The 20,734-nt window shown below is 42.3% G+C and overlaps 1 protein-coding gene and 1 pseudogene across 11 annotated transcripts in view; one reads left to right on the top strand and one right to left on the bottom strand.

The window, feature by feature from the left end:
• LOC120803902 overlaps positions 1-1,654 on the bottom strand; it is a 31,701-nt pseudogene extending 30,047 nt beyond the window's left edge.
• LOC120803898 (serine/threonine-protein kinase WNK2) overlaps positions 1-20,734 on the top strand; it is a 45,934-nt gene that overhangs the window by 18,131 nt on the left and 7,069 nt on the right. For 5 of the 11 annotated variants that reach the window (XM_040152912.1, XM_040152906.1, XM_040152911.1 and 2 more), the window contains exons 6-27: positions 1,450-1,538; positions 2,024-2,243; positions 3,538-3,817; positions 3,903-4,018; positions 4,505-5,419; positions 6,060-7,280; positions 7,392-7,430; positions 7,967-8,161; positions 8,405-8,824; positions 9,043-9,369; positions 9,603-9,646; positions 10,865-11,027; positions 11,132-11,248; positions 13,202-13,372; positions 13,661-13,703; positions 13,999-14,097; positions 14,482-15,275; positions 15,727-15,784; positions 15,885-15,958; positions 16,155-16,819; positions 18,532-18,758; positions 18,949-19,173. In XM_040152912.1, the coding sequence (XP_040008846.1) occupies positions 1,450-1,538; positions 2,024-2,243; positions 3,538-3,817; positions 3,903-4,018; positions 4,505-5,419; positions 6,060-7,280; positions 7,392-7,430; positions 7,967-8,161; positions 8,405-8,824; positions 9,043-9,369; positions 9,603-9,646; positions 10,865-11,027; positions 11,132-11,248; positions 13,202-13,372; positions 13,661-13,703; positions 13,999-14,097; positions 14,482-15,275; positions 15,727-15,784; positions 15,885-15,958; positions 16,155-16,819; positions 18,532-18,758; positions 18,949-19,173 (6,502 nt within the window). The remainder of the gene's footprint in view (positions 1-1,449; positions 1,539-2,023; positions 2,244-3,537; positions 3,818-3,902; positions 4,019-4,504; positions 5,420-6,059; positions 7,281-7,391; positions 7,431-7,966; positions 8,162-8,404; positions 8,825-9,042; positions 9,370-9,602; positions 9,647-10,864; positions 11,028-11,131; positions 11,249-13,201; positions 13,373-13,660; positions 13,704-13,998; positions 14,098-14,481; positions 15,276-15,726; positions 15,785-15,884; positions 15,959-16,154; positions 16,820-18,531; positions 18,759-18,948; positions 19,174-20,734) is intronic. The other 6 variants (XM_040152907.1, XM_040152908.1, XM_040152915.1 and 3 more) reach the window with 6 other exon arrangements.

Genomic DNA, 20,734 nt, shown 5'->3' with positions numbered 1-20,734 from the left:
ATGGGGGGAGTTTTTAATTGAAGAAATGCAGTACAAGATCTGCTCTGTATTTTCAGCTTTACGGGCCCTCAGCTTTGAATTTCTTGTGTGAAGAATCTAATGAGCCATATGGAGTCACAGAGGGAGTCCATATCTCCTTTGTTTTTTAGATAAAGCCTAAAGGCTGTATTCCATTCCATTTCAATGAGTGTGCTTCTGCTAGCGAAGCATGCTGCAAACTGTTTTAGATTAGGGATTGTCGAAAGTCATGACAGACTTCCTGATTAGATGAAGAGTATTGATTTTTTCCACTCTTTGAGACTTGGCAGGGTTGGAATCAGAGAGATGACTCTTTCACCTGCTGTTATAGACGCAAATGTCTCTATGCTCATATTAATGGTTGGGCATCATTAATGTAGCTGTCTCTAGATACTGTTCTATGCATTGTTACCGTATGCATAAAAGAGTGCCCTGCAGAGACCACTGCAGGATATTAATAGGAGATTGATCAAAGAGAAACCCTGATAGCTTTATACTATAACCTGAGTACATACAGCATGCAGCTGCATATTTGGTGGGAATGTTAATCCGGAGGATGCATATATGTTATCTCTTAGATGCAGAAATTGTCTGTTTCAAGAGTGATTAAAATCTCATGAGTTATGTCAACACCACACCACCACTATGTTGCACAATGGGAAGAATTTGAAAAGTTGGCAAGATGTGGGCAAAAAACTAGACTTTGTACCAAAGGTCAGAGGGCTGGACTAAAAAAATGTAGTGTTATAAAACATTCCACCATTTTAAAAGTGATATTCTAACCAAAATGTACTGAGTATCAAACACTTTAACGGTGGAAAAGAAAATTGTCTATAGAAAAACCTCAAATCACTCCTACCACATAATCCACTTGTTCACTGTCCATCCACATGCTCAGGATGTTCAGAGCAGTCAAAATAACATAGGAATTTAGACCAGCTGTGTTAAAATTGTAGTTTACAAACACAACAACATCAGGAACCAGGGCAGACTCAAGACAGCTGCTTCTTCTGACAAATGGAAGAGCAGGAGATGGCACCTATCAATGAACTCACCAAAGCTGTATCTGAGGATTGAAATGGAGGTCATGCATTAAGATATAATTTGGTGAAAATATTGAACTCTCAGATGAAGAGAAGTTGACTATGCTGCAGGAGTAGTTTGAGAGATTTCTATGGATGCTTTTTGTTTTTGGATTCCTTTGCAACTGACCTGGATTCGAGGTGACCACAGCTGCCGTGCTCTGTCAACGTCGACAAGCCTGCAGGGTGTGTGTGTGTGATACTTATAAGATAAGATTTGGGTTGGAATATCACAAAAACGTCCCCACACGCTCTTTCCTTTGTTTTTCCTTTGTAATTACTTTTCATCAAGACAGTATCCTTTTCGTGGCATGTCCTCAGCGTTTTGTTTATATTTCCTCTTCCTCAGGGAGTGAAGCCAGCCAGCTACAACAAGGTCATGGATCCTGAAATCAAGGAGATAATTGGGGAGTGTATCTGCCAAAAGAAAGAGGAGCGGTGAGTGATTGTCCTCATCATTGTCCAGCCAACAGTGCCCGCAACGTGTCTTCTCATCTTTTGTGCCTTGTCTTACCTCCACTGCTTCATTTCTGTGGTGCTGACAGTTTGGCTGTCAGCAGCACTGCAGCCCCCCCTTCCCATATCTGCAGGGTTTTTTCAATTCTGTTACATAATGAGTTTGTGTACGGAGGGGAAAATAACCTGGCATTAGCTTCCAGTGGCTTGTTTATGGAAGCATGATTGGGTTCAGTTATGTGAATTTGTCCTTGCAGTATGGGTAACCCGTGACCATGTATTCATAATTACTGTGTTAGACTAGGCCAAGATGTCCTTTCACTAAGAATTCTACAGAGTTCTTGTACGACGGTTTACTATATTGATGCCAAGGCTACATGCAAACCCTCGACATTACAGAAGAGTGGCTGCTGTGTATATAGTACACATTTGTGCCAGAATCTGAGCTTCAGTGTTCCCTCTCCCAGGTACACCATCAAGGAATTGTTGAACCATGCTTTCTTTGCTGAGGACACAGGTGTGAGGGTAGAACTAGCTGAGGAGGACGATGGGAAAAAGGCCTCAATAGCCCTCAAACTGTGGGTGGAGGACCACAAGAAGTTAAAAGGGAAGTACAAGGAAAGTGGAGCCATTGAGTTCACATTTGACCTGGAGAAAGAGGTCCCTGAAGTTGTGGCACAAGAAATGGTGAGTGAATAATTATTCATACATGTAAAAGTATTTGGAGATAAATCTCAATTTCGAATCTTGTAATGTGTCTATTTCTTTGTGGCTACGTGTGTTCTGGCTGCTTGGATTGCTCATATCTCATCATTGGGGAATGCACTCAAATGCAGATTGCTGGTGATAACTTAGTCTGCTATTCCAGGAATACAGTGATTGGGGTTTTATTTTTTTTCCTTTTGTTTACATGGTTTTCTCCAGTGTAGATTATGAGATGAGATACTCACATGCCCAGCAATAAAAACCTGGCCTGGTAAATGTTATTGAGAATAACAGAGGGATCACACCTTCAGAGAGACATCTAGAATAATACAGAAAGAATTATGATCAGGTTCGTTGTTTTGATGGAACTATTCAAATGGCCCCAAACAAACAGTTGATATTTTTCACAAATTCAATGAAAGTTACTTTGAAACAGATTTATGTCATGTTACATCAGGGCAGAGGAGAACTTGTAATGTGTTATCAGATAATGTACAAAGAAGTCTACAATATGTAAGTTTTGACAGAGGTCTGCCTATTAATCACATTAATGTGGTGTGTTCAACCTCAGATTATTAAAAAAGAGGAGCATTTTGTGTAATACTCAGCCAACTGATCCAATCACAGTGACATAACTTTCTTTCCTGGCTTTCTCTTTTTTGTTCTTGCTTGATCTCTCTCTCTCTCTATCCCACACACATCTTATCCCCTCTTTCTTGTCTGCTCTCTTTCCTTCGATTTATCTGTGCTGTTTTGGCCTTGAACGGGCTGTGAAGCCGGAAGAAAAAATATGGTCTCTCTGTAACAATTGCCTTGGGGCAGACATGTGGACCAACAGCACAAGGAGATTGTATGGCCAGTATGCTCCCATTTCACGTCACTCCTCATCAACTCTGAGTCATTTTCTCTAGACAGGCAGTGTTGGGCATGTCATTTTTCTCCAGTGATGAGCGTGGATCTTGTTTTCTGGTCATTAATTCTTGCTTTTGTGTTAATGATGCCTAATTGCATGTATAACCATGTTTTCAATAAAGTTTGTCATCTTTATTATTTGCAGATGTAACAGCCCAGATAGTTCTGTTGTGAACAATGAACCAACTGCTGACAAAGGGAATAGTTCCCCACTGCTCCGATCCCCTTAAAATAGATTTTCTATTCCTTCCTTCTCTTGCTCTTTCTCTCTCCCTCACATACTACCCTTTTTAATGCTCTCTTCTCTTACATGCTCAATGCTAAAAATATCCTGGAAGTCATGCTCTTCCCTTTTCTTTTTCAGGTGGAGTCTGGCCTCTTCCATGAGAGTGATGGTAAGACCGTGGGAAAGTCTATCAGGGACCGTGTGGCTCTCATCAAATGGAGAAGAGAGCGAACAGTGTCTGCTGCAGCGGCAGTAGATCAGGTTGAAGGGGGACACAGGGTCCAGATGACACCGTCTCAGGGCATCTCTGCTGGGGCTGCACATGTAGGACAGCCCCCTTTGCAGGAACCAGAAGAGCAAGAGGCAGAACAGCACAACAGGCTGCATAACCTACCAACCAGTGCCACCTCAGTGACATGTAAGAGATTTTGTTTTCCTCCACTCTAAAAAATGTCAGCTTTATCTTTGACTTTTTTATGAATGCATGATTTGTGTGTCTGCAGCAGACAGCACAGTTGACAGTGGCATGGGCTCCACTGTGTACTCAGACTCCCACAGCAGCCAGCAGAGTGTCCTCTACCAATCCCTGCTGGAGCCTATTACTATGGCAACACAGCAGGTCTGTATCAGGAGCATACACACCCAGGTGGACCATGTACATTCAGATTTATTAAAATACACACACTTTTGAAAGCAGCCACTGCTCATTTGGCCTTGATACTGAACACGGGTACTGCATCCACACAGTTAAAAAGAATGTTCATCTGCAGAATCGACATGCATACATTTTTTGGACGTGCTGATTAATCCTCATTAACACAGTCATGCACATTACACACACATGTATTTCTCACATGTTAATATGTCCTTGCAACCAAGTTTGTTCGCCCTCATCTCATCTATCTATCTATATATATCTATATATATCTATATATCTCTCTCTATATCTATCTATATCTATATATTTATATATAGATATATAGATATAGAGAGAGAGGGATATATAATATAATATAATATAATTTTTTTTTTGTTTTGTTTTTTTTGTTATGCTCTGTTCATTTTGAGTAACACATTTTTTGCTTCTGGGTTGCTCCTCAATCAGTGCCAGAGCAGTAGCCCTTTTCTGACAGACCGGCCTCACTCCTGTGAAAAGGGTGAAATATGCTGGGCAACGCTGAGCCCAACGCTCAGGGCTCAACTGGGAACTGCAGCCCGGAGAGGAAGTGCCCCTGTTATTGACACTCACAGGGCAAACCTCATCACTCAACTCCATGCCCTCAGTCAATCTCAGAGATCAATCAGTCCCTCCCCTACAGCACCGGAGAACCAGTCAGAACTTAATCCTTCTGAGCTTCACTCAGAGGCCCAGGATGGGTTTCCCTCCAAGAGTGTTCTGCCAGTGCTGCAGGTCTCCCCTGTCTCTTCACCCTCTGAGTACCGCCGCCTTAGTGACACTGGTATCAGACCGTCATCAGAGGCCAGTGAGAACTTAACACTTCCTGTGCCTAGTGGACGCAGACACTCTGACCTTAGTAGTCTCCTGAGTATAACCTCTCATCATAACCACCATTTTGCAGCGCATAAAAGCCACGTATGCCAGGCCTGCCTCTCTTTGCTTCTTTTGAGGTCACGAGAAGGGAGCCAACGCCACCCTTCTGTTGTCATGCCAACACACCACTGTCCGTGTGACTTTAGAAACCACCCGTCCTCTTGTGGAACAATGACCACCCCTGGTTATGGTCGGCTGAAAGGCTCCAGTGATTGCTCTGATTTCTCACTGCTGCAGAAGTCCCTGTTCAATATAATCAGTCGCAAAACAGCCCCTTGTCACACCACACCCACACAAGCCTCACTATTGCACCCCTCAGCTGCCCACGGGCCTTCATGCAGTGATGGAGACGGCAGCCTGAAGAGTCATCTCCTCAGTGGCAATTCAGTTGGGGACCAAGAACCCCTCCAGGACAGCGAGGATAGATTCTGTGCCGGAGAGCAGCAAGTCACCGGGGCTGTGGGAGTGGTAGGTCACAGTAGCAGACAAGTCGCTTTAATTTCCCAGTTGGCGCCAACGCCTGCTTAACTGATTTCTCCCAACCTGTAGGAGACACAATAATATCCTGCATGGAGCTGGTCTGATCTCCTCTCCACTGTCTGAGTTTTGCTGCCTGCATTGGGCTTCCGAGCTGACCATCTTCTTAGAAATCATAAGCTTGCTCGTGTTGGAGGACAATGGCTGAATCTCTAACAGGCCATAATTCCCTGCTGATTAACCCTAACCAATCCCTTCTAGAATTGATTTAGATTTTAATATTTCTTCCCTTTTGCTTTACTGGCCCAATGCTACAGCTGTCTTTCTCCTTAGCTTGCCTTGGATAGATGCCCTCTGATTGAAGAAGGGGACACTGTCTGTTCTCCCTCCTCTTGGTCTCCTGGTATTTCTCCCTTGTGTCCTTATTTTAGCTCACACCTATCACTGCCTGCTCATTGTTGAAACAGATGTTTCATTAACTTATTTTTGTCCCTCATCCTTTCATGATATCTGCATCTGGTATGACTTAATGTAGTTGGCACAATTACTGCTTTTATTGGATTTTATCCATGACCCATAAGATTCACTCACAAGAGGGTATAGCTTGAATTTCTCTGCTGTGTTTCCTTAGACCAGTTCTGCAGGCCACCAGAATCAACCACCTGTCCAGGGTCTGCCTTCTTCCAGCACAGCAATGCACACACCACTGCAGTACCTCCAGCCTGGACGCAGCTACCCTGCTGCTCCATATGCTGGTCAACCCAGTGCTGCACCACCAGCTCCAGCTAGTCCATGTTTCGTCAACATCCAGCATGCAGGCAGCGCTGCTAGCTATGTACCTCCAACTTTTCAACAGACCCAAGCTGCAGCATCAGCTGTTCCACAACATGTTGCACAGAGTCACCAAGTACTAGGCCATCAACAGCAGCAGGCATCAGCAGCAAGCTCTTTAACTTTTCCTTTGCAAGTCCAACAAACGTGTCAGAACTGTGTGACTCCAAAGCAACAACAGGCTCAGTCTGCGTCAGGATATCCTACTGCAGTTCAGCAACAGACCACAGCAGCAGCAGCAGCAGCAGCGGCCACCCTGGCACCACAGCAGCCGGCACAAAGCTACCCTCTGGCATCTGTAGCCCCAGCTATGGCAGCCACAGCCCAGTGTCATCCTGCACAAGCTCCCAGCACACTGCAGCACGTCCAAGCCGCAGTCAAACTACCAAGTCAGCAGTATGGTCAGAGCTCCTCCACACCAGCACTTTTCAGCCAAAAGATACCCGTTCAGCAAGAGCACCAACAGCCCGTACCACAAAATACTCAATCCAGTATACAACAAACGCAAAATGTTGGGCAGGCTTATATTCAACCTCAGCTCCAGCATAACCAAGATTCTGTGCATCTCATACACCAACAAATGGCACAACAGCCTACGCAGCAGTCTCAAACTCTTCAGTCTCCTGGTCAGCAACAGTTGCACACCTCAAGTCTGCAGCAGCATGGTCAGAAAGCCATGCAAACAGCAGTTCCACAGCAGAGCCAGGATGTATCCCAGTCCACAGTCCAACAGGTTCACACCCCAGCCTCTCAGGCTCATCCCACAACAACCCCTGCTGTGCAGGTTTCAGCCACACACCAGAGTTACCCTGTTGCAGGTCTACCTGATTCTGCCTCTCAGAGCTATGCACATCCTGCCCTCAATACGCTGCAGCAACAGACTGCTCCAGCTCAGACCCAGTACCAGCCTGCACAGTCTACCGCTGCTCCGCAGACCTATGGAGGAGCTACCCAGGTAGTGACTCCGCAGAGCCTTCCAGCCTCTTCCCAGCATAGCCATGCTGCACATATTGCCCAACAGGTGAGTGCTGATGCAGTTCATTATAGCTAGGTGGCATACGTAGTGCCCCAGTTTTGAATTTTACGGTTGTTTTCCCTCCTCTGACCTCGCCCTGTTTTCATTTTTTATCAGTTTCAACCCTATCTTTGCATCGCTGCTTTCCTGAATCAGGTAGAATGCCTTTGTCTCAACACACTGTCACTGTGGGAATCACTGTGGGAGGGAAAGAAAATAATGCAATCAAACAAGTTAACATGGTTATTAATGGCAGTGCTGTTACTAGTTTTGGTCCTACTGATATTATGGTACCTGGTTTTGATTTGGTGCAGCAGAATTGGAAACAGCTGTGTTGGTGGACAGTAGGTGAAAGAAAAAATGAACAGCCTAATAAACATGAGTTTCCTCGGACAACCGCCAACAGAGAGATAATAGAAACAGTAATGAAAACAATAGCAGTGGTTTTACCCGCTACATCTGCCAGCCCTCCCAGGCTTACTCTGTGTCTGTTTTGTGGTACAAAACAGACAGAATGGTACTCCAGTAGATTCTGACTGATTCCAGGCTTAGAGACAGAATGGAAAATGTGAGCTACTCTGATCTGGGTCAATAGCAGGAAATGCAGATTTCCAAACTGAGAGATGAAACTGGAATCCCTGCCATTATTGAACTTGCTCCCTGTTTTTCTCCTTCTTCTTCTTCCTCTGTAGAATATTCCTGCTGGTCAGAGCATTTCCAACCTGGGACAAGATGGACAGGGCCATGGGCAGAATCTCACCCAATCTGCTTCCAGTATGCTGGCCCAGGCACTTCCTCCTCAACAGTCAATGGCTCCGGCTACTGTCATTCAAGAACCCCAGTCGCTTCAGATATCAACCTCTCTACCACCAACACACCCATCCAAGGTATTATTCGTCTGTTCTCACTGATTTCACAATATCTTACCTGGATAATACCCACTAATTTTCCTTGTGTCTTAGTTATTGTATGTCGTTGCAGTTTTTTTTTTCTAGCTTGAATTAAATTTACAGGCCAGTAACAATATTCACTGAGGGAGTTATCTTGATACACCTTCCTCCTATGTATGAAATTAGTTCTCTAGATTATTTGATTTTCTTCTGTTTCTTCCTTTTTTCTTTTCCCTTCAGTTTCCTTCACAGTATCCCACAGTCCAGGTGATGACAGCTGTGACTGAATCTTCCTATCCTCACTCCTGCACTGCCCCTCACCCTTCAACCTCCTCTTCTCTCAATCACATCTTCCTTTCTCCTGGACCAGCTCTTCCTGTAACCCCCTCTGTCTCCCCTCTCTCCCCTCTGCAAATTGAAAATGCATTAGTTTCACCCATCCCAGTGTCCCTCATACCTTCTCCCTCACCCGTTTTGGGTAAGATGGGACCCACATCCCCACAGCACCAGCCCACCACTGTTCTGCAGCAGAGTGTTAAATGTGAAGCTTCTCATTCGCAACCGACATTTATATCGACACTAACCACCCATCCCATACACACTTCCCCATCTCAAAACACACACTCTCCCACAAATGGCAGCACTCAGCCTCTGATACAGGTAATTATGATGGCAGCAATGGAGTGCAGATGTTTACCAAGAAGGTGTGAACTGGAATTTGAGTGTTCGTGTTTGATAAGGGTGGCTTTACCTAAGTGAACCTGTGATTGTGATAATCTCTGTCATATTGTTTTCACATCATGGAATCTTCCAAGATAAAATAATTATGTATAATAATAAAATTAATAATAATGTGCTGTCTTGTGTGTCTTGTACAGAAGGTTCCCCAGCAGGCCCAGGTCAGCCATCCTGAGCTTGTCCCCTCTGCTCAGCCAGTTCAACCTGTACTCTTCTCCTCACCTGTGCAGAATGGGGCTGACCCAGGCACAACCACCACTGCTGCCCATCTGGACAACAGTAACCCATGCCAGCTGGCCCTGCAGACACAGGCCCACAGTCAGGTTCAGAGCCAAATTCCTCTGCTGCAGTCCTCTGACTCTAAGAGAGCATCAGCTGGGTCTGCCAGTTCCAGTCTGACTCAGCAGAAACATATCAGTACTCTAACAGGAGCTGCAGGTCTGGGTCCAACAGAGACCAACACGGAGGTATGGACACATGACTCGCTTCCACACTTTTTAGTCCCCACAACTTATTTCTTCCACATTCTGCCCACATTGCTTTGAAAACATACCAGTACACTCACATGCAATATCACTGTACTTTCTCTCAAGTCACTGTCAGGAACATAACCTAAATGAAATGGCTCATGCATGGTACTCTCTTTTATTATCTTTTATTCATTCTCTCTGGTTGTTTCTGGATTGTGTTCTGTCTCTAGGATCAAGCCACAGAGAAACAAACTGGAGGACAGAGCTATGACAGGTACTATATTATTTTCCCTCAGCAATCTTTGCTGGTGAAGAGTCAATGATTGTATGTCTAAACAATGCTTATTCGATAAGAGTAATCTCAGATGTTGTCAAATGGACATTCATTCTTAGAGGACCATTCTGCCTGATAAGTAGTGACATTTACGTTGACATATCGCACATTGTCTTTAACAGTTTTTGGACCTCTCTTACTTCAGACTTACATTTTTGGAAACTGTTGTTTACACTGTTACAGTACAGTATCTACACCAAAACTCTCAAAAGGGCAAGTTGTAAACATAAATGTTGAAAGACTGCCTAGCAGAACCTTGCATAGGTTAGCTACATTGTTATTGTGTTGGTTTAAACTTCCAGAGGCAGACACATTGTTTATCTTCAGAAAACATTGAGGGTGTTCCACCAAACATCACAAATGACGGAACAAGGTATAACTAGCTAGCTCTTCCTCCTAAAGTAAAAATCGTGCTGTTTGTCCTATTATTTATTTTGTAATGTGGACCTAATTGAACAGGCTATTAGGTTGTCTCTCTCTTTTCTGCCAGAGTGTCAATCAAACGACAGCACTCCAAATAGACAATAACATGTCTGTAAAACCAGAGAGCACTCTGATGAACGCCAGCAGTAGCTAAGACTCCTTTTAATTTCAGAAAGTCAGCTGCTCCTTCATAATGGATAGCAGATAGTTAATCCCCTACACATTTCTATCCCTTTTAAGCTCATGATCATCATCACCCTTGGCTGATGTATCATACTTTTGCCAAATCCTACAGGCATCCTGGAGCAGTAATAAACTTAACAAAACCTTTTCTTTAAGTTCCATATCAATGAGAGGAGGTAAAGACCATTAGCCTCTTTTCATTACCAGCACAGGATTTTTGTCTGTTGTACCCAGAAGACTGTATGATGCTAGGGGTGCTGGTCTATTAATTTAGATAACTTGTTTTATTTATCACACACTTTATTTACTATCCCTCTCCATCAATTCACCATCTTTAGTTGGGCATACTGACTAGACATTATGTGCATATTTGGTGCTTGTTAGTGTGTGATGGGTTTCTAAGTGAAACTGCAGGTACGTTTTTTTTTTTTTTTTTTTTTTTTTGTATCTTGAAACCACAATAGCTCACCTAAATGTAGTGCTGTGTGTTTGCTATTCAGATAATAAAGAATAAAGCAGCAATTACACTGATGTACTTTTTCTTCCCAAAAGCAGTGTCAACTCTGATGCCACATCAGGGAAAGAGATGAGTGATGGTTATGAGGGGACACATGGAGGTAAAGGTGAAGGGAAAGTCCGCAAACACCACCGCAGATCCACACGCACGCGCTCACGTCAAGAGAAGATTAGCAGGCCAAAGCTCAACATGCTCAATGTGAGTAGGCAAAATATATTCTAACAAGGAACACATTTCTTTACAGCCGTGCTCAAAAATAATGAGATAGTAGATAACGCATTTATTTTGTCCGCTTGTTGCAGGTGTGTAACACTGGGGATAAGATGGTAGAGTGTCAGTTGGAAACTCATAACCATAAGATGGTCACTTTTAAGTTTGACCTGGATGGAGATGCACCAGAGGAGATTGCTACATACATGGTATGTAGGAGACAAAGTGGCTGGTAGTTCAGTTGTTACAAAGGTCTTTGTCGTGTGCTGTAAGCTGTGCATTGTCTGAGATGCTTTATTATGGCTCAGAACTCAGAAACTCCCTGTGTTGCTGTTCTGAGCTGCAATGCAGCAAAAAATCTTTCTGTCTCTCTTTTGCTCTTTCTCTCTTTTCCAACCCCAACCAATTGATGTTGGGCTCATATTTATAGCTAGATAGATGAATATTTCATGGCATAACTAATCCACTAATTTATCATGTATAAAATAGTTGGTCGAAGGCAAATACCTGCTTGTGAAGCTTACTAAAGCAATATGTTTTATTAAATTTTGTGATGTGAGATGCTTAGAAATATTAATAAATTTAACTAATGATGTTAATGTAGTCATCAAATTTTCTTATGCCTTAAATTGAATAGAGAAAACATTTGTTCTATCTTGGCATCAAACTACATTAAAAGAATATATTTTGGAATATTAATCATTTTCCTTTGTTTACTCTTTAGAGACTTCTAAACATGCATCTGTTGTTCCTGGCACAGCCATGAGCACAGTTGTATTTTAAGCATTGCTTGTTAAGATAAAAAACCTTTTTAAGTTCCATATCAATGAGAGGAGGTAAAGACCATTAGCCTCTTTTCATTACCAGCACAGGATTTTTGTCTGTTGTACCCAGAAGACTGTATGATGCTAGGGGTGCTGGTCTATTAATTTAGATAACTTGTTTAGATACTTGTTTTATTTATTATTTATTTTATTTTTCTAAGTGAAACTGCAGGTACGTTTTTTTTTTTTTTTTTTTTTTTGTATCTTGAAACCACATTAGCTCACCTAAATGTAGTGCTGTGTGTTTGCTATTCAGATAATAAAGAATAAAGCAGCAATTACACTGATGTACTTGCTTTTTCTTCCCAAAAGCAGTGTCAACTCTGATGCCACATCAGGGAAAGAGATGAGTGATGGTTATGAGGGGACACATGGAGGTAAAGGTGAAGGGAAAGTCCGCAAACACCACCGCAGATCCACACGCACGCGCTCACGTCAAGAGAAGATTAGCAGGCCAAAGCTCAACATGCTCAATGTGAGTAGGCAAAATATATTCCAACAAGGAACACATTTCTTTACAGCCGTGCTCAAAAATAATGAGATAGTAGATAACGCATTTATTTTGTCCGCTCTTGTTGCAGGTGTGTAACACTGGGGATAAGATGGTAGAGTGTCAGTTGGAAACTCATAACCATAAGATGGTCACTTTTAAGTTTGACCTGGATGGAGATGCACCAGAGGAGATTGCTACATACATGGTATGTAGGAGACAAAGTGGCTGGTAGTTCAGTTGTTACAAAGGTCTTTGTCGTGTGCTGTAAGCTGTGCATTGTCTGAGATGCTTTATTATGGCTCAGAACTCAGAAACTCCCTGTGTTGCTGTTCTGAGCTGCAATGCAGCAAAAAATCTTTCTGTCTCTCTTTTGCTCTTTCTCTCTTTTCCAACCCCAACCAATTGATGTTGGGCTCATATTTATAGCTAGATAGATGAATATTTCATGGCATAACTAATCCACTAATTTATCATGTATAAAATAGTTGGTCGAAGGCAAATACCTGCTTGTGAAGCTTACTAAAGCAATATGTTTTATTAAATTTTGTGATGTGAGATGCTTAGAAATATTAATAAATTTAACTAATGATGTTAATGTAGTCATCAAATTTTCTTATGCCTTAAATTGAATAGAGAAAACATTTGTTCTATCTTGGCATCAAACTACATTAAAAGAATATATTTTGGAATATTAATCATTTTCCTTTGTTTACTCTTTAGAGACTTCTAAACATGCATCTGTTGTTCCTGGCACAGCCATGAGCACAGTTGTATTTTAAGCATTGCTTGTTAAGATAAAAAACCTTTTTAAGTTCTGTTGTCTTTTTCTACATCTTTCTGTACAGGTGGAGAATGATTTCATCCTACCTCTGGAAAAAGACGTCTTTATTGAACAGCTGAAGGACATTGTGGACAAAGCTGAGGACATGCTGAGTGAGGACACAGAGGGTGAGGGGCACTATGACCAGAGAGGCACTCCCAATCAGACTGAAGGAACTGACACACTGCGAAGAGAGGTGAGAAAGGAACTGCTGATAGTTAATAGCTGTGATAGCACAGTCTGTCTACGGGTGCCTCTGCCTTGGATGCATCTTGCTGAGAGCACTGAAGATGACTTTGCATGCAACGCTGCCAACAAGGGATGCCAAAAATACTGTTCTTGCTGATGTGACATTTGTTCTAAATGAATTTATTTCTGAAGTTCAGCTCTTTGGCTCATTGGGGAACACCTTTAAATGTCTATTAAACTGATGCACATGCATCAGCTCTGTGTAGTAATCCTTCTTTTTCTTGTGGGATTCAAGGCTTCAGCACCCAGCACCCCCCAACTAGTGTACCAACAAAATGGTAAGGCTTTTGACCATCAGGAACTCATATATTCAATCAAACAAATTCAACTCACACTTTTCAGTTCTCGTTAAACTTAGCTGCTTCCCTGTAGATTTTGATTTTTAAGAGGCCTGTTATGGTGTGACATTGGAATAAGAATGATTTAATTACTTAAAAATCTGTATTTTCTCATTCATTGTTATTTTGTTTTTAAAATGATCGGTCAGTACTTTTAGCTCTTCAACTGAACTAATTTTATAAAAGATGTTTAAAATAGATGATCTATGACTTTTTCTCTCTCTGTCCTTGACAGTCCTCCACACTGGCAAGCGCTGGTTTATCATCTGCCCTGTGGCTGAGACACCCATGCTAGACAAAGAGAAAGCTACATCTCACACCTCTACAACCAAGCGTATGATGCATTTTACTTACTGCTTATTAAAACTAAATTTTTGAATATGAGGGTTTACTTTTTCTGCTAGGAGTATATTTTTCTAAAGAATAAACTGAATCATCTGTGCATTTCTTGCTGCTGTTGACATTGCACATGCATTAGAGTGAGCATCTGTGTGGTTCGTCCGTGGGGGTCAGTTATATAAGAGTGCTTCTGCAGTGGTTCTACGCAGAAGTGAAGGGCAGAATTTATACTCCAGCTGAAAGAACCTGATGGGGGAAGCCAAGCAGTGATATAACACCCTGGCACTCACAGGACCCCGACTCTCGTCTTCATGGCCTTGGCTGTGTAACTCCCAATCTGTTCTCCCCCTAATTAACCCTGATCTTTTTCTTTCTTCAGAATCTGAAAAGTCTGCTTCAACATCAGTCAGGCCCAACAGCAACACAACTGCAGTGACTACCCCAGGCGCATCTTTATATTCCCAAAGCCAGTCCTCCTCCTCCTCTCTGCCCCCTGCTGCTCAGACCTCAGTGCAACCTCCAGACCAAAACCCAAAAGCTCGGGTCCAGCGGACTCAGCCGGGTGTAACTATACATGCTGTTGCTGCTGCTGGTGTCAGCCATCAAAACTCTTTTGCTGCAAAAGAACCTTGCATCTCTGCTGTCTCCATGGTGACGGAGATGCCATGTTGTGCTATTGTGCCACCTGTCTCTCTGGATGTGGATATTGATAAAGGAGCAGCTGGTGGTTTGGCCTCATCTCAAACTAATCAGCAATGTGAGAAGGCCAGTCCTACTGGAGAACTACCCCCTCAGCTGTCTTCCCATCAGTCTGTGGTCCTGCAGCAACCCTTTGCCACACCTATGCAGCCTGGGACAGTGACCTCCCAGCCCCAGAGTCCAGCACATCAGACCTCCCAGAACTCCCAGTCATCAAGCCACCAGCAGCCAGCGAGTGGGGGGCCAGGAGAGTCGGACAGTGAGGGACCACGCAGGGTGGAGTTTGTTGACCGCACCATCAAGACTCTGGATGAGAAGCTGAGAAACCTTTTGTACCAGGAGCATGCTCCCTCCCAGCCTTCAAGCACGACATCTGACCCCCAGGCCTCTAGCACAGAGGGTGTCAGCTCCGCTCCAGTCTCAGACACCCAAAGCACCGAAGGAGCACTTACAAAGAAGAAGGGGGACCCACTGGTAAAATAAGCTTTGTGTGTGTGTGTGTGTGTGTGTGTGTGTGTGTGTGTGTGTGTGTGTGTGTGTGAGAGTGTGTGTGTGTGAGAGTGTGTAAAAGAGAGAGAAATCTGTGCATTCAGAGGTTTCTTAGGAGCTAAGGTAAAGGAAATATCATTGAATGTGCTATTGATTTGACTATTTGCTGTAAAGAGCAAGACTAATACTGTATTTAGGAACAAGGGAGGGTAACAAAATTACTGCTGTCAGTATAATAATTCATCATAATCTCCTTCTCTGGCAGCTTCATTTTGAATCAGGGTCTGACTCATTCAAACTAAACTGAGGTCAGGAGGGGATAATGGCTAGTCTTACCACATTGATCTAGCACATCTAGTGATTTACCATTTGCCACTATTCCAATGATTGCGACCTCCCATATACACACACACACCGTTCTCTCTTTCTCTCTTAGCCTCAGATTCCTGAGCGCACAGATAGTGTGGGTGCACTAAGTGACTCTGCAGTGGGAGGTAGGTAACATTATTTTTGTAAAATCTTTATCACATTATTACTGCATGAGAGTTTAAAAATGGTTTATTTTGACATAAATTCTCCTTCCTGGTCCTTTAGCAGCTAACAGGGTTTTGAAAGGAAGAGATGTGGCTGCCAGCTCCACTTCACACAGCTCCAAAAGACATTTTCAAGTAAAACCCCTTTTTCCACTTTTTCACTCTTAATGAGCAAATCTGCTCAATAAAAATGTCTTTGAACCAAGTAAAATTTGGGTTATTACTTATTTCATTGTTCGCCCTGTGTCCATTTTGTTGCTTGAACATTGCATAGTTGATGATGTTTATGGGACCTGATTTTGTTATGAACATGAGCTTCTCTTCCTTCCAGATCATCCCTACTCCACCGGATGTCATTTGTCGTGTAGAGAAAAGCCAGACAAGCTGCAGCACCTGCAGTTCCCCAGCACCCTCTAGTGGTTCTGGAGGGTCTCACATGCAGACCCAGGACCCAGGCAGGAAAGAGAAGGGCTTTGCAGCTGTGGGCAGGTCCGCTCTGACAGCTGCAGCTGATGATGAGAATCCAGGAACATCCAAAACCATCAGTAGTAATCGCTACTCTGCCCCACCAAACTTCTACCGGGCCAACCCCATTTCCAGCCCTGATCTCACCCCGCACCATATCCCCCGGGCCCAGACCATTGACACTCCGACCCATCACCATTACTTCCACTCCTCTCACCTCTACTCTGACTCAGCAGATGAAGACACCAGCAGCATAGCTCTCCCTCCGGCCCACCCTGCTCCCCCAGCTCATGCCCTGTCTGAGCACAGTGGTAGCGACCTCATGAAGAGGGCAGTGGCCTTTCTGCGGCGCTCTGGTCGCTGCAAAAGTGAGCAGAGCTCTGATTCACCGAGCCAACAGCCCATGGCAATGAATGGTCACGCTCTCTCGCCTTCTGCAGGACATGCCCACTCATCCTACATCAGTAGTGACAATGACTCTGAGTTTGAGGATGCAGATATGAGGAAGGAACTGCAAAAACTGAGAGAAAAGTAAAGTAACTTACACAGATGCACTCACCCACAGCTGCACAAATGTGTTGCAAAGTCTGTCAGCAGTGTTTTCATGACACGTTAATTTTCAATCTAAACTACTGTATATACGTCAGTATACAATGCATGGTTTTTATAGCCTTTAATTATAAAAGAGAATTTGTGATTTTTCATATTTCCCACAATAGAGAGCTCATTTATCAGTTCTCATGATCTGACTGCGGTAATTTCAAAATAGTTTGAATTTAACGCCGCACATTAATCCAGTTTTCAAAAGTCAGTTAGCAACAATATTAGCCATAACTACACCTGCAAACATAGCATTTAGTTTAGCGCTCTTAAGTAAAAAAACAATTGAGAAAGAGAGAGTGAATACAGATTAAACTGATATGTAACAATTTATGTTCTCATAAAACCAAATGTTAAAACTGTATCCTTAGTTTTCTAGTAGCATATGTGCAGGTATGTTCCTGTGCATGATTTAATTCATATTTACGGCATTTGGAGGAAAACAACATTGTGTTAACTGGCAATAGATATATGGCAGAAAAATAAAATGATCCCAGTGATTAACTGACATCTAACCATGTTTTAATGGTCATGACTGGCTGCTAGTCATGACACCTTGGTCAAGTGAGGCTTATCATCTCCCAATATTAGTGATTATTTAGTAGATATCACATTACCAAGTTATTGAAAAAAGTTGTGCTTTATCACTTTTTTATTTAAAAACAATGATCTGGTGAGATACTTCACGAATACTGTAAAAATAATTTAAGTTGCACTTGTAACATGAACTTTCAAACATTAATTTTACCCAAACTCCAGAACAAATTTATGATGTTGTATATGCAGTGAAAATTTTGTAATATCCTGTCCCCAGCACTTGAAATAACCAAACTAAGAGTTTTTCTGTGCTGGTAGCAGAGAAATCCAAAAGTAATGGTTTATAACGTAATTTAAAAAAAAAAGTGTTATCAATTAATGATTATCAACAATTAAACAGGCTATGCTATAATTACGGCATTCACTCTGGCAACAGTAAAGGTGCTATGAGGATTATTTGACTTTCATAAAGAACCCAAATACACTGTATATTTCTCATTGCTTTTACTGCTATTTTTGGCTGCCGGATGCAAATTACATTACTGTGACCTTAATAACATTAAACTAAAACATAGAAATAACTGATTTTTACATGTTCTTAGAATATCACAAAACTTTCTTTTCCGGTGCACTGCGTGCATGAAAACCTTCAGTGTTGCTGTGTGGACGGTTTAGATCAGGTGGGCATAGTCAACCAAAAGGATAGTCATTGCATCGTGGTAGATCAGCTGGCTGGGTGGCACACCATGTCACCAGAAGATCTTGGACACAATTTTGGCCAAGGAACTCTGCGCTCTGCGCTGGCATGTTATTGTCTTCTCTCAATATTTTCAGGCCACAAATTGATCAGATGCTATTAAGTTGAGGTTTTCATCTGAGTTGTTTCTGAAAGATGAGAGGTTTTGGGATGAATCAGTAACCCAACACGCGTATCGGGAGAGAATCTCTCTCTACGCAGGTATCATGACTGCAAGCCATAGTGACAGATGCTTTAGTGGATTATTTAGGGAATAAGTTACTGAGGGAAGGTCAACAGGCTGTCAATGGTCTTGCAGAAATATTTTAAGTTAATGCCGTTCTGTTCACTCCCTGTACCTTTTCATTAGGCACATGAAGGAGATTTCTGATCTCCAGGCGTTCCAGAGGCGTGAGATTGAGCATCTGTACAAGGAGCTGGGCAAAACTCTGCCCCCCAATGTCGGCCTACTACATGCTGCACCCCCAAGCGGCCGCAGGCGTAGGGCCAGCAAACACAAGCTGAAGGCCGGAAAACTGCTCAATCCGATGGTGCAGCACCTTAAAAACAATCTTAACGCCGCCACTGAGAGGAAAGGTGTGTGTGTGTGTGTGTAGGTTGGGATGGTGGGGTGACTAGTGGTTTATGTGTTGATTTTTATGTATGGGAGAGCATTTTCAGTCTGAAGCATACATTTTGTCGATCTGGAATCAGGTTCAGAAGAATGTAGGAGTGTGTGATTCATAGTGATTCACTCTGGCTTGTGCTTGTCTTTTTTTTTTCCAAGGCGAGAGTGCTGCCAGTTCATCCAGCTCGCCGGCTAAAAGTTCAATTCTGTCAGATGGCTCTGCCCACTCCACTGGCACCTCCAGCTCCAGCAGTCAGCCCAACACTGCCCCAGAGCAGGTCCACACACAGCAACCCTGTTCCTTGAAGGGCTCTTTTTCCACAGATGACATCTACGCTGGGTTACATGGTGAAGGAATGGCCACCCAGGCAGGCCCTGGCCAAGGTACACATTATAGGTTCATGTGCATGCTGGTATGTGTGGATGGGACATCCTGTCTACTAAACCAACATTAGAGGTTAAGGTAAATGCTTGAAATTGTCCATGTTGTCAATACCGTCTGTCAAAAGAGTTTCACCTTGAAGGATTGCAGACACTAACAGGACCGCTTCATTTTAATTGGACTGTAAACTTTTTACAGTATGTAGGACCATTCAAACACTACATACTTTATATTCACATTGTTTGGCATACAAATTTGTAAATTTTCATATCAGGGGGCTAGCATCTGTTGGATTAAGGAAAGGAGAAGTGGCACTTGTGCTATATATATCAATATCTGTATTGTTTTCTGGAATCTACCATCTGTGTCGCAAGTAATATGGATGCATCGATGTGGAATTTCTGAGCCGATAACGATAACCGATAATTTTTGTTGGCACTGGTGGTTGGCACTGTATCCGGTAATTTTACTGTGTAGCATTGGGAGAAATAAAACAAGCAAAGAACAGCGAGTTTATAGTCGGTTCATGACACATTCACAGTTACTAAAAAAAAAAAAAATGGAAAACATGGAAAATAATTTGCATTTAATTTACTATAATCCAAAGTACAAAGAATAATGATTTAATAATAAAATATATTTAATAAATATGGATCACTTTATTAGTTATTTTATTGTTATTAAAAATAGAGACAGATACCTTTTTAGGGTAACAGTTGGTAAATGTCTGCTTGGCTGTTGTAAAACCAAGAACTGTGTCTCCATTCTAACAGTTAAAACTTGCTGGCAAGTGACATACAATAAAACATGGCTCTTTTTGTAGTTTTCCAACAATATTTTGAAATTAGCAATGAGAATGGAAAGGATTTTGGTGACGACAGCATCCCTCCTTGAACTTAAGGTAGTTGAACTTAAGGTAGTCAAGAACTCAACAGCTTTGTGCTGCTAAAAACTGTGGATTTCTATCTGAAACTTTATTTCTTTTTATTCTTCTTTTTTTATTGCTTTCAAAATGTTCTGGTTTAAATTTTTTTTTTTTTTTTTAATTTACCTGAATATTTGTATTCACTATTTTTATTATTTGATAATTTTGATGCACTGCATATTTTCACTTTTTTTCAACACTAAAATTTCTTATGAAATTTTAATCTTAAATTGTAGTGTATTTTCTGGTTTTATGCAAAAAACACTTCTAGGGCCAGATGTTGCAAATTGCTCCAAGCTATAAACATTGTAAATACTTTTATTTGGCCCAATCAAATAAACACTAAATAAAGAGACAAACAAAATAATAAAATCCCAGCTACAACCACATTACCCTTACCTGATGTTTTTTTTTTTCCCCCGGCTCCGCTTAAATCTCCATTATCAGTTGTAATTATTGGCTGAAATTCCATCATCAGACGGATGATAATTAAGTTTCCCATTAATCAGCAGATAATATAGTGGGATCCTGCATATCGTGCACTCGTTCTTAGTATCCTTTGCTGGTGCTTTTGATGTTGGGGGTTTCTCATCCCAGTCTCTGTGCACTTTTACAAAGTGTCTCTCTTGTTTCTTCTC

The sequence above is a fragment of the Xiphias gladius genome, chromosome 18, assembly GCF_016859285.1.
Source record: "Xiphias gladius isolate SHS-SW01 ecotype Sanya breed wild chromosome 18, ASM1685928v1, whole genome shotgun sequence".
NCBI lineage: Eukaryota > Metazoa > Chordata > Actinopteri > Istiophoriformes > Xiphiidae > Xiphias > Xiphias gladius.
The sequence above is the reverse complement of the archived record's forward strand: the minus strand, read 5'-3'. Positions and strand labels throughout refer to the sequence as shown.